The 14,723-nt window shown below is 42.1% G+C and overlaps 1 protein-coding gene across 3 annotated transcripts in view; it reads left to right on the top strand.

The window, feature by feature from the left end:
• Positions 1 to 14,495: 14,495 nt before the first annotated feature.
• The window catches only part of LOC127005968 (trypsin-1-like), a 47,819-nt gene continuing 47,591 nt past the window's right edge, over positions 14,496 to 14,723 (top strand). The window contains exon 1 of one of the 3 annotated variants that reach the window (XM_050875443.1): positions 14,496 to 14,591. In XM_050875443.1, the coding sequence (XP_050731400.1) occupies positions 14,531 to 14,591 (61 nt within the window). In that variant the 5' untranslated portion in view covers positions 14,496 to 14,530. The remainder of the gene's footprint in view (positions 14,592 to 14,723) is intronic. The other 2 variants (XM_050875441.1, XM_050875447.1) reach the window with 2 other exon arrangements.

Here is a 14,723-nt window from a genome sequence, read left to right as displayed (position 1 = left end):
GGTTAACCCAAATCATAAAGAAAAAATTGTAGCCTCCGTCCTTCAATCAGCCCGAACCAGCGATCAAAAGGGCGCGCCTCGACTCTCCATTATATTAGCATTTTATCAGATTCAGGTTCTCGGACCCGTGTCGTCACACCTCATGCCTCGCCCTTCATGGTTTACACATTGTATAAAATCTCCATACTTTCCCTCTGTTCACATTCCACAAAATTCCAGATTGGTCGTCCCTCCTACGTAATTTTATAATTGCCTTTCCTGAACAGTGTTCCTCTTTTCCTGCGCTGCCATCGCAACGCCGCCAGACTCCACCGCCCGCACGGCCTGCATACCCTCCCGGCGTGGAGGAGCGTGCACAGCCGCGGGAGTGGAATGCCTCGGTCCACTCAGCCTGTACACATTGACGACACTAGACACATCCGTATACATCGAAAGAACAATACAAACTTGAAAGAAATAGGAAGAAATTATGAGGTACTGATTAGCTTCTTTCTTAAAATTTACCAAATCATCAATATGTTCTGCATATTTGTACAGCTTTAAGTACACAATCTTTAAAGTACTTAATCGACGAAAATGTCTTCAGAAAAAAAACGTGTGAATCTAATTGAGACATGCTCAATTTTTCATTGCTCATGTTTTTCTACAAGACGGCGTTTCTTTTTCTAACACTGCTGCGCACTGATCGAATGTGTGACAGAACCGGCTGTTTGGTTCATTGCCGTCAGACTCTCCGCCCCATGAATGTTTACACAATATCAGGAACGTTACTATTCTTCGACGTAGTTTCAAGGATATTTTTCTGCATGCATTATTAATTACTTTTTTTTGTTCTCGTACTCCTATAATACCACCAAGAAAATCTGACATTTACGAGAAAAATGCATTCAGCAGGAAACATTTTGATATATATATATATATATATATATATATATATATATATATATATATATATATATATATATATATATATATATATATATATATATATATATATATATATATATATATATATATATATATATATATATATATATATATATATATATATATATATATATATATATATATATATATATATATATATATATATATATATATATATATATATATATATATATATATATATATATATATATATATATATATATATATATATATATATATATATATATATATATATTTATATAAAGTGTCTCCGAAAGTAAGTCAGTAACATGATCATTATAGGGAGCGAGGCTAAAAAGGAATGTCTAATGTTGAAAAATTCACTATTTCACCGGCCCTAGACAACTCCCTTATCGTGCTCACTTTTTCAGGTACAATGTTCGCCGCACTGCGGTGGGAGACGCGGCACTCGGGAGTGATAAGTGTTCCCCTGAGAACGCAACACATGTCATTGTGGGGAATCCTTAATTATCAATGTCTCCAGCAAGAGGTAATGTTTCTTTGATTGTTTCTTTTTATTGTTGCGGCTTATAGTTTCAATCCATTAGAGACATGTCTCGTAATAAATAAATTTTGAGTTCCCTTCCCTCATTATATACATACTATTTGTAATAATACATTTTTTAAAATAGCGAATTTATATGAAATCATTATTAGGTCTGACTGTAAGCACAAAACTAACATGATTCTCTCGCTGATGGTGGCTTTATCATTTTATAGAAAATCATCGTTCTCCGAAAATGTAAACTCATGATCGCATTGTATTAAATTCCCTTGATTAATCTTTTTGCCACTTACTGAACAAGTTGTTCCAGTACAGTCCATTACTGCCGACGCTCATGGATTGGGTAATTACTTGCGTTATTTTTTTCTTCCTAATCATCAATTCATTTTTGAGCATCACTGCTTTATTTCTTCACTCACATTATTGCGTAAGACGTTTAACATAGTCATCGATTACATTTAAATCTTTCACCACATTACAGAAAACTCGGTCAAGGAGTTTACCTTAATCATACTGTTTAGGAATGTTTAGTGATTCGTTTCAGTACTACCGAACTTTCAAGGAGGTTTATAATACATATGAGTATTATTTAGAACATGCAGTTGAGTAAGGTGAAAGGTTTCCACAAAAGTGATACTCCAAACCTGGGACCTAGTTGTGTATATCATTATTTGAATTCTCCCGTGAGGCTGATATTCTTACCCTAAAATAATAACACTAATAATTATAATAATAATAATAATAATAATAATAATAATAATAATAATAATAATAATAATAATAATAATAATAATAATAATAATAATAATAATAATAATAATAATAATAATAATAATAATAATAATAATAATAATAATAATAATAATAATAATAATAATAATAATAATAATAATAATAATAATAATAATAATAATAATAATAATAATAAAAACAATAGTAATAATAATAACAAATAATAGTAAAATAATTATAATGATAATGATACACAAAATAATAAGAATCATTATTATTATTATTATTTTAATAGTGATAATAATTACAATAATTCAATTATCATTCTATTGAGAGAAGAACAGCTGCCCGAGGAAGGTGTGTATGGCCATGCTGGAGGAGGCGAGTCAGGTTATCACTAACTGTTTGTCCTAGATATGTGTGTTCGTCTACTTTTCCTAATGTTTCGTTCTCGATCATTATTTTTTGGCTTCCCAACTGATCCTTCAACATTTCGTTTGTTTTCTTCATATTCATCTCCACGACTACTTTCATGCTCCCTGGTACATTCGTGTTAAATAAGAATTCAGCTCAACGTTCCTTCCTAATTATAGAACTTTTGTAGCACATCATATGTCCGACAGGCAACACTATCAAACCTCCCCAATATGCCACCTGGGAACCTGCCACTGGAAAGATGGACCTTGCCATATACCAGGGATCTACAGCAGACCCCTTTTGTGAATGTGGTGCACGTGTCAGGCATTCTACAATAATTGTTCCATTGAGGGATCTTCTGATAGCCGTCCCTTTCACCTTTGCTGTTGCCCAGGGGTTTTATCGTAGCCCTGGCCAAGGGACCTATGAATTCCGAGCTTTCGACGTAGTCCAAGGGTGACCCGAAAAAGCATACATACATAAGTATACACACATATACATTTATAATGTGTGTGTGTGTGTGTGTGTGTGTGTCCGTACGTGAGCGTGTGCGAAGCAGTGGCCGAGTGGTCAGCGCGCGAACGTGATGGATCCTAAGACGCAGGTTCAAGTCCCACCGCAAGCATCTAACAATTATCAACCATCACCGAGTATCGGAAGATAACCTCTCCAGACGAGCACGTGGGAGCAACATGGACCAAGCAAATAAAATAAAACTACGGCAACCACTTAGGGAACAATCGCGGACTGAGGCCATCCAGCAAGCCCCACAGGAGAGCCAACTGGCCCTATGGGCAAAGACACACGGTGCATACATATGCAAATCTATGCACACGCTAACACTTAGAAATATTCTCATTCCACTCAAAGATTAGTAGAATAAACGACCGCGGCCGGGTAAATTTGGCTAGTTAAGACTTAGGCCGCGGCCACACAGGGAGCTAGAACGAGAAACTTTAATACATTATAAGCAATGCAGGTGGCCACACTGGCAGCGAGCAGGTAAAGGCGAGAAAACGAGATGGTAGGCGAGAAAGCGAGAAGAGTTGACAGTTAACTTTTCTCGCGCGAGATCGCTCGGTCAGGAGTAACATCACAGACATGCTTCTATATTATTTACCGTAACTCAACTCATACACTAGATAGGACATTTTGGTTAACACCGTTAAACGCAGCAGTGATTGCATAACTCGAATATGTTTGAGAAAACTCAATAAAACAGAAACTTAAATAAATAGTGACGAGTTGAAGTTGAAGAATCACTCTGTAATGTTTATAACACATTTTACGTAAAGCTACTATTTGCAGCGGCTATGAAATGAGTACTAAAATAAACAATTCCATCTTATAGAAAAAAAAAATCCTGAACATGATGGTATATACAGATTTTTCATAAAACGCCAAATAAGTGAAGCACAGATCTATGCTAGGGGTATGTATTTTGGAGGAATAATACATGGAGTGGCCCTCAGCGGGTTGCTCTTCACTGTGAGGTGAAACAAGGGGGAGAGGGGGGGAGGAGCTTAGCCGGTGGGCGGAGCCAGCAATTCAACCCAAAGCATTGCATTTCTTGCTCCCAGATCGTTGGCGTAAATGAGCTTGTCTGCCTAATTTCTTCCACATATCATATGTTTTTTAGTTATTGCAAGTTCTAAGTTTAATATACCAGAGCAGCACACCTAGACTTGGCATGGTAATACTGAAGGGGTAGATAAGGAGATCATACACATCCTCGCATACACTAGTGAGGAGATCTTTCAAAGCAGTAGCATATAGCGCTCTCTAGATGCTCTTTGATGCAGTGCCCCGAAGAGATTCTAGAGATCTAGAGACTCTGGGATCGGTGGGATTTCTGCAAGGAAAGTTGGTTAATTGACTAGCCTCTACTGAGGGACTGAAAGTGATGTAAAGTGTGGGAGCAGTGGAGCGCTTTGATTCTTTTCTGTAAACATGAAAACGAGGCAGAGCTGCTTCCTCGTCCCATACATTTTATACACTTGTATGGACGGGATAATGGACAAAACTATGAACCATAGGTCATTTTACATCATCTTTTGGCAATACTGGGGTCACTGGTCTTGTTTTTGCCGATGATGGTGTACTCCTCGCCAAGTTACTGGCTGTTCTGGTGATGGCGTTCGAGGCATTGTACATTGGGACTTCAGGTCTCCTTGGCATGGGTGTCTGCGAGCTTATTGTATGAAGCAGTACAATTTACTCATGGATATGACGAAGACATTGATGTTTCACACACATTGCTGGCGTAGTGCAGAAAAACAGCGGTCAGGTCAAAGTCACACTCGCTCAGCATGAGTATTTGGCGTGGTTGATAACTGTGTAGAAGGAGAAAGATTAAAAAAATAAAGGTCGCTTGTGATCTCTGTCCAACTATATTCATGTGGGAATCGGATACAAAATAGTGACTTGAAGAGGAGAATTCATATTTTAACGCTGATTAATGTTGATTCCCTCACGCACAAACAAACAAACACATTCGAATGAACAAAGACCTCATGTTTTTCATAAGCATTTCGAATTCCCTCTCTTTACAATGACAATTAATACTATAACTGCAATTCAGAACACAGTGCTTGAACGCATATCACTTCACGCCGTGGCGATCAAGAGGAGAGTAATTACACCTCACCACCATCATTACGCCGCGTGGCTCTCGTCGTCATTAGAGACGCCTCGTTTCCCGCCCCCGAGAGTACCCGACGCACCCACATAACCCTCCATTATCAGGATTGGTTCCCGCTTCAAAGGTTCGGCGGACGGCCACCTCTTCCTTGAGCCGCCGGAAAAAAAGAATAACCTGGGTTCTCTGACTCTTTTGTTTGGTGTGAGTACGTGTCCGCCCGTCAAGTACTACATCCCCCACCACACACACACACACACACACACACACACACAAACGCACAATCATAAATGAGCAGATGAATATGTAAGTATGTGGATGAAGAGGAGGCAAAGTAATCCTAAATCAACCTAAGAAGAAAATGCATCGATGGGGGAAAGAGCGTTATGAATTTTCTGCTTTTAGTTTGTTGGCAGTTGTTTTCACACCAGTTTTTAATATGCTGACATAGTGCGGGCGCTGAGTGTAGCAAACACAGAGTACAGTATTTAAATTTTGAAAAAAATATTTATGTTTACCTGCCTCCTCTTCAGCCAAGTATTTACAAATTCATATAGACTGATAGACAGATAGAGAGAGATACATCATCCTCATTAGTCTGTATTATTCTACTACTGGCTGTAAGACTAGCTATTATTTCCATTGTTTCTCTTATGTGCCTCTAGTTTACAACTTCGATTTATACTTCTTAATTCCATCACACAATCTGATATTAGTCCTTCTCTGAGATTATTTAATTTTCTTTCTTTCCTAGTCACTCACTTTTTTTGTCTGTTTGATGCAGAGGACTTCTGACCACAGCCATTTTTTCATATTAAATGCCTTTACTATTTCATATACATTTGTATGTTCTCTATTCAATTTGCAGTTTTCTTATTCGTTATAATGATACCAGGTATCGATCTCAACATCTCTTTGGGGGCCTTCATTTCCAGAAAACTGGTCGATGTCCGCGTCTCTGATACGTATGTCATGACGGGGAAGACTTACTGACCGAATGATTTATACATTCAAGAAAAGGTTAGATGAATTCATGGGTAGAGAAATTCGGTGAAGCAAGGTTTACAAAAGCTACCATACATAGGAGTAAGGCCTCTTGCAGATGCATTATGTTCTTTTGTTCTTAAAGTTCCTAATACCTGCAGATTCTTTATAGTATTATGCTCTTAAATTTCGTAATACCTGCAGATTCCTTATGTTCTTAAATTTCCTAATGCCTGCAGATTCCTTATGTTCTTAAATTTCCTAATGCCTGCAGATTCCTTACGTTCTTATGTTCTTAAATTTCCTAATGCCTGCAGATTCTTTATGTCCTTATGTTCTTGGTTTTCCTAACTCCTCCAGTTAGGCTTTTTGAACATTTCCAAGCACGCTGTAAAGAGTTTAGGTGGTATATTTCACGCTGTCCAACATATTTTAAAATTATGACTTTTCCCGTCTGTTCCATCTTTATATGCCTTCAAGAATTACAAAATAGCTTTACCCACCCCCTGCTGGCGAATCGCTTTTAGCACCGCTACAGTTTCCATGGAGTAGACGGTCTCCTCCTCCTCCATCTACACCTCCTAATCTTCACCTCCTCTTCTCTAACCGAGTCATACGCCATTGGAACGACCTCCCTGCTGAAGTAGTAAGTGCAGAAACCATCAACTCCTTCAAAAATCGCATCGACCGTCACTTCGTGACAAGAGTAAACTGAAAATAAGCACCGAAATGCCTTGAACTGCTCTGCAGGCACCAAGTGACTGTCAGACAGATCAAGGCTCTACAGCAGGCAACCTCGTAATGAGCCAATAGGCTTTCTGTTGCCTGTCATTCCATGTTTCCATGTTTCCTCCTCCTCCTCCTCCTCCTCCGCCCGTCCAGCCACAAATCCGGGACCATTCACAGGCGGGTGCTAAAACTCGAGGCAGCAATCTGTGGGGGTCCAATGCGGCGGTGGGCATAGTAATTAAGGTCTCAGGTGGCGCTGGACACAAAGCCGGTCCCCGGGTTAAACCGGGTAATGGGGAAGGGTAGCGGAGGCGGGATAACACCGGGCTTTACTTGTAATTCCTTTAATATTAATAACACTGCGTCTTTCAAGTTGACTGGGAGTTATGTCAGGTGCATGTATTAGCATAATGGCGGCCGCTGGGGCAGAATGCCGTCCCGACGCCCCGCCTCTAGCGGCGGCTCTGAGCACTGTTCCTCGCGGGGCATTTCAGCGACCAGCCCAGTAGTGTACAGCCGGTCCGCGGCAGCGGTGAAAATAATTATTGAAAAAATTAATTGTTGTTTCGATTCGCGATCATCATCATTATTACAATATAGCAATAATAATAATAATAATAATAATAATAATAATAATAATAATAATAATAATAATAATAATAATAATAATAATAATAATAATAATAATAATAAATAAATAATAATAATAACGATAATAGTAATACTAAATGTCATATGAAGAAAACGAGTAAAAAAGAACAAGAACAAGAAAACATAATCATAAACATGAACATGAACGAAACCAAGATGGAGGACGAGGACGAGGACGAGGAGGAGGAGGAGGAGGAGGAGGAGGAGGGCGAGGAGGAAGCATTTCTTATACTCAATCGCATTACTTATCTATCATAAAAGAGTTCATAAGGAATACTTATACTTTTCCAGGCGTCATTATTGGCTTCCTTTTTACCTTTCTTCTCGAAATTATTCGAGTTAATCTTGGCAATGCAAGGCCTCCCACCCTGACCAAAAGGGAAGAGAGATGGGGAAGAAAATAGCCGCCCATTCCACTGTCAGTTTTACCAGCCAACGAGGCCCAGCGGTGCCTGGTCTGGACGCAATGAAGATTACAGGATGGCCGCTACCACGAGGGTCCGCCCTGCACAAGACGCCTAGTCATCCAAGACAACAGTATCGGCATGGCGTGTAATGTGGATATACTGAGAGTGCTGAGAGGATTCGGGAGACGATGGGAAGTGATGAGAGGAAAAAACGGACTAAATGACGCAGAGCCAAATAAAAAGTAACTTGATGCGGGCCGGGGAAGCAGCTGGTGAAAATGAAAAGCAAAGAGTGTTGGCACAATTTTTAGTGAATGCAGCAAGGAAACGAGAGCAAGAGGGGGTGGAGCGGGAGTGCAAAGTGTGGCATTCTGTTGCAGCGCTAAACCAGACCGTGCAACAAGTCTCCTCCCTCCCTGCCTATTGCATGTTTCCTCTCCCGACTGAACTCAATGGAAATCACAGTCGATGCTGACTTTTATTGGATTTCAAACAGATTAATGAACGTTTCTTTGAATTACTGGCGAGGAGGAGAGGGATTTTATGCAGGATTTGTATGCACACAAGCACTGACGGCCCTCGCAGCGCGGGCCACGAGCGAGGACCATGAATACGGGCTCAGAGCCGCCGCCATTGCCCGATATGAAGGAGCGACACATACGGAACGAGAATATTGCCTCCTTATTACCATCAGAAATGACGCACGAGAATACCTTGACTGTTTGTAATAAAGCACCTAGCATGACACCCGGGGAACACGCCAGCTGACGAGAGGCCGCGCTCTTTTGCAGAAAACTTTTCACGCAAGCACTTAATTTGTCTTACGACGAAGTAGCGTTACAACTTCATTTGTATATAAATATATATCTGGAGGCGAAGATTTATATTAGTGATTTTTCAAAACATATAAATTATCCTGTAAGCACAAACTGAATAAAAGAATAGATGATTTCGAAAAAAATATTAACAACGATTTCCTTTACATAAGAGTTACATTACACGAACCATTTCAGTCTTTCTTTTGTCTTTTGTAACATTCTGCAAAGTATTAATGTGCAATGACCTACTTCATCATACACCGCCCTGCCTTTTTTCTGGGCTGATAAGACATGAAGGAGGAACACACTTCCTTCACACAGGCAGCGAAGAACAGTGTTGGTGGTGATCTCTGAAGGAATGAATAACACAGAGCAGGACAAGGCGGTGTTCCAGACAGTGGAAGCAATCAGCAAGGTGTATGATAGAGCGTCCATATACGAGGCTCCGGGGAGTATTTCGTGCACCAAGAGTAACCACTCAACGAGATTTATATACTCCATGCACACACAACGAAAGGATGATGGCGTTCTCGGGAAAATTTCTATAGTAAGACAAATGGCTTATATATTGGAAGTGATTTACAGAAACGGCAGGTTTATCAATAACAATCATAACTTTCTTTACCAATAACAAAAAAATACATAGAGTAAAGATTAGCAAAACCGGGACCATTTCCAAACAAACTTACATTAGTTCATTCCATTTATCGCCAGGAACAGATTGCATATTTAAAAGAAGGCTAAAAAATACCCCCCCCCCAAAAAAAAAAAATAAGGTAAAACTAGAAAGCCATAAACATGAAAGCGATATTACTTTGATCTGTAAAAAACTGAAAACTCTTGTTTCATGGAATTTGAATTAATCAGTGTTAGAGGGACAACTCCATCCCAGGGATCCAATCACTGCACCAATTACCCAAATGCTTCGCCTCTCATCGCGGCGTTTATATCATTACATCCCCATTCCAATTCAAACTCACTTTTAACTTGTTTGTAATGTGGCGGGAGGCTTTAAAAGAGAGCAGAAATAATCTCTCTCTCTCTCTCTCTCTCTCTCTCTCTCTCTCTCTCTCTCTCTCTCTCTCTCTCTCTCTCTCTCTCTCTCTCTCTCTCTCTCTCTCTCTCTCTCTCTCTCTCTCTCTCTCTCTCTCTCTCTCTCTCTCTCTCTCTCTCTCTCGTCCGTTTCAATGTTAATTCCTCCACAGAGTCTTGGTGGGGAAGCAAAGCCGTCCTGATACACATACATCACCGTTATAGCACAATAAAGGATTATTTTCTCGCTCTTTCTTTATGCCATGAGAAATATACATATACAGGACGATAAATGCTACGCTCTCTCTCTCTCTCTCTCTCTCTCTCTCTCTCTCTCTCTCTCTCTCTCTCTCTCTCTCTCTCTCTCTGGCTACACACACACACACACACACAGGCACGTTTACATTCGCTATACTGAGATGGCGCGTGTGGCGGTGCGGCACCAGGTGGGAGGGGGGAAAGGAGGGAAGGAAAGAGAGGGAGGGGAGGTCCTTGCGTCGCCCCCCCCCCCCTTCAGCCGCCGGCGGGTAATCCTCTTTCTTTCCACCGCACCAGCTTCGGCTCTCAAGGGAACAGTCGGGCCATTGTCCGCTAAGAGGAAAAAACTTATATAGGTTCCTGCAATATTCTACCTGAAAGAATTACTATTAAGAAAAAAGTCGTCAGCGTGGAAGAAGTTCTGTAAAATTCCGGGAAAAAATGTTAAAAGTCTTGTAGTCCCTCGCCCCGGCCACTCGTCTCTTGGGATAACTTCCCATTTGGCGCTTGATTGGTTTTCTGTTCACTTTGCATCACCATAAAGGCCAAATTCAAACCAATTTTCACCTCGCAGGATTCGGTTGGCCAGGCTCGTCCACCAAAGGTATGTGGGGGGCGACTCCAGACCTTTAAAAATATTGGCCGATCCGCAGGAGCTGCACGGGGGGACGAGGCGTGTAAGAGGATTCCATGTAATGAAGAAATGTCCCCGGCTAACCCAGGCACTCGCTAAGCGCCGAGGAGACACGTGTGCCAGGATCCTTAAATCATATTCACCTTGGCTGTCTTACTCAACGTGGTTGTGACAAAGGTGATAACAAAACATGTTGGTACAAAAAAAAATCACGTCTTTTCCCTACTGTACATTACGCACATGATGCACTAGAATAATTTATTGTCTTTAATTACTTTCACTACTCGCTTCACAGCATAAAATATTCGTTCCATTCGCAATTTGAATTGTCTGAATCGTTTGTCTCGCGCAGCCAATAAACACGCATGCAAGTGGGGCATTGTCCCGCCTGAGTCTGGATCCCTTCCCGGCGGCCAAGGACTCTACCGACTCTCCCTGCTAAAGCACCGGGTAGGCTGCAACGTAGGACACCAACAATGGGAGTTTATTACTTAACAGAAATTTAAACAATATTATTAGGTATATCTTTCAAGATTTCTATGTTACAAACTCAATATAAAGATAGATATACAGATACATAAAGATGAATAGAGAGACAAATAAATGGGCAACGGTTGTATTTTTGTATTTATTCTCTCTCTCTCTCTCTCTCTCTCTCTCTCTCTCTCTCTCTCTCTCTCTCTCTCTCTCTCTCTCTCTCTCTCTCTCTCTCTCTCTCTCTGTTTCTCTTTCTCCCAGTGCTACAAATTCCTCAGGCCGGCACAGCAGCACCAGGGGTGTGGAGTCGGAGTCGGTAGGGTCAGCTACTTTTGACCGGAGTCGGTGGGGTCAGCTACTTTTGACCGGAGTCGGAGTCGATGGGGTCAGCTACTTTTGACCGGAGTCGGTGGGGTCAGCTACTTTTGACCGGAGTCGGAGTCGGTGGGGTCAGCTACTTTTGACCGGAGTTGGAGTCGGTAGGGTCAGCTACTTTTGACCGGAGTCGGAGTCGATGGGGTCAGCTACTTTTGACCGGAGTCGGAGTCGGTGGGGTCAGCAACTTTTAACCGGAGTTGGAGTCGTAGGGTCAGCTACTTTTGACCGGAGTTGGAGTCGTAGGGTCAGCTACTTTTGACCGGAGTTGGAGTCGGTGGGGTCAGCAACTTTTGACCGGAGTTGGAGTCGTAGGGTCAGCTACTTTTGACCGGAGTTGGAGTCGGTGGGGTCAGCTACTTTTGACCGGAGTTGGAGTCGGTGGGGTCAGCTACTTTTGACCGGAGTTGGAGTCGGTGGGGTCAGCTACTTTTGACCGGAGTTGGAGTCGGTGGGGTCAGCTACTTTTGACCGGAGTTGGAGTCGGTGGGGTCAGCTACTTTTGACCGGAGTTGGAGTCGGTGGGGTCAGCTACTTTTGACCGGAGTTGGAGTCGGTGGGGTCAGCTACTTTTGACCGGAGTTGGAGTCGGTGGGGTCAGCTACTTTTGACCGAAGTTGGAGTCGGTGGGGTCAGCTACTTTTGACCGGAGTTGGAGTCGGTGGGGTCAGCTACTTTTGACCGGAGTTGGAGTCGGTGGGGTCAGCTACTTTTGACCGGAGTCGGTGGGGTCAGCTACTTTTGACCGGAGTTGGAGTCGGTGGGGTCAGCTACTTTTGACCGGAGTTGGAGTCGGTGGGGTCAGCTACTTTTGACCGAAGTTGGAGTCGGTGGGGTCAGCTACTTTTGACCGGAGTTGGAGTCGGTGGGGTCAGCTACTTTTGACCGAAGTTGGAGTCGGTGGGGTCAGCTACTTTTGGCAGGAGTCAGAGTCGGAGTCGGTAAAAATTCTACCGACTCCGATTCCGCTGCACTGCTACAACAGTGTCGCTAATTTATGAAAAAAAATCCAGAAATTTGTGGGAAAATCAAGTTTCTATGTGAGCTCTTGTCGGAAGACGTTTCAAAATATCATTTAATATGGATTTTTTGTGGAAATGTGGATTATTAATCTGTAAGTTTATAAAATAAATTACTAGACGATGTCAAGGAAGACGTACCCAACGACACGTGCCGTACCAGGCGAGTCTGATTCCTGTAATAGACTTAGAAGAAGAAGAAGAAGAAGAAGAACGTAAGGAGTCTGCAGGAGGCCGGTTGTCCGATACAAGGCAGCTCCTGAAGGCCTAACCCCACCTAACCTAATTACCCATGAATTTATCCAACCTCTTCTTGAATGTATCTATGGTATTGGCACCCACAACATGACTGCCAAGTCTGTTCCACTCATCCACCACTCTATAGCTGATTGCTGTGTGCGTCTCTACTCTCGTCTCAGCACTGAATCTGTGATAGGTTGTTCAGAACTCTCAGCACTGGGTTGCCTTTAAAGACAACTTGTCCATTATGAGGTATGGGTGTCCAGTTCTTGCTAGACAAAAGAAAAATCAGGCTGAATCTGTGATCGTAGTGTGAATCGTAGCGTAGTGTGAACTGACCGAGTGCAGCTAATGTACTGCGGGTGTTATATTGCATACTGGATGGTGTGTAGTGTGGCTGGATCTGATATGTGGTGTGATGTTGCTGGGTATGGTGTGATGTGGTGTGGCCGTGTGTGATGTGAAGTGCGGTGTGGCTGGGTGTATTGTGAGGTATGTTGTGAGTGGATGTGATGAGTGTTGTGATGTAGTGTGGCTGGGTGCGATGTGAGATGTGATGTGGTTGAGTATGGTATGATGTATGGAGTGACTGGGTGTGGTGTATGTACTGTGGCAAAGTGTGAAGTTAGGTGTGGTGTGTTTAGGTGTGATATATGGTGAGGTGTGGCTGGGTAAGGTGTGTGGTATGATGTGCTGGGTGAAGCGTGTGGTGCGGTAATATTGGGTTTTGTGTGAGGTATGGTGGTGATTGGGTGTGATGTGTGGTGTAGTGTTGTGTGGTTTTGATTGGTGTGATGTGGTGGTGGGGCGGGGTGTGATGTATGATATGGTATGGCTGGATGTGATGTATGGTATGGTGTGGATAGGTGTGGTGTTAGATGCTGTGTGTTGTGTAGTGTCGTGTGGCTGGGTGTAATGTATTGACGTATCAAATATTGCTGAACTAGCAGTTGGTGTCAAGTGGATGGGAGGCACAAGGAAGAAACAGGTCTGCATAATGGACAGAGAAAGCCAAAGTTGTGTGGCGAATAAAAATAAAGATTTCAGGTTTTGGCTAAAAGTGCGCACCGAGGAGAGTCGACACAGACATGTAAATTTAAGGAATACTGCCACATCAGTTATAAATAGGGCTAAAGATGATGCCTGGAAAAAGATAGGTAGATCATGAGAGCGCCTACGAGTATCATACAAAGAGCAAGTCGATGGATACTTCAGGATGGCTGAATACTGCGGGGTACTTGGTAAGGGGGTATGGCAACAGCGCCTGCATGGGGACTTGCTCGGTGGCACACCAAGGGTATGGAATCGTAGGCTGAACTAGGCAACGCTCCAAGGTGTATGTCGTTATTGATTGATTGACTGATCATATCAAAAATACCAGTGGCATACAATACTAAAGCTAGTTTAGTTGTAGCTTAGAATTTTCATGTTAATAATTCTAGCATTGAATACAAATTCAATTATGGATGTGTTCATGACTAACTTTTAGAAAAAGAAAGCAATTTTTTAAAAAAAGTAATTGTCATTCAGTCACTATTGTCATTCATCAATAAAAAAAAAACTCAGAACACTATCTTGCATCTGCATCTTTCCAGTTATGAAGGCCGCGATAACGGCTACAAAAAAAACAATAGCCCCCTATAAGAGACGGCGACGCCGGCAGAACATGTCACCAGAGCCAGCCATGAAGACCCTCGTCCTGTGCCTGCTCCTTGCCGGGGCCCTCGGTAAGTAGATCTCCTCTCTTCGTCACTTGGTCAATAATTACCCAATGAATCAACCACTCAATCACTCATAAACACAACCACTAATTCACTCGCTCAGCCATTCAGCAGCTTTACCACACTGACGATGTCTTC

The sequence above is a fragment of the Eriocheir sinensis genome, chromosome 31 (assembly GCF_024679095.1).
Source record: "Eriocheir sinensis breed Jianghai 21 chromosome 31, ASM2467909v1, whole genome shotgun sequence".
NCBI lineage: Eukaryota > Metazoa > Arthropoda > Malacostraca > Decapoda > Varunidae > Eriocheir > Eriocheir sinensis.
This window is presented reverse-complemented; position numbering and strand designations above follow the sequence as displayed.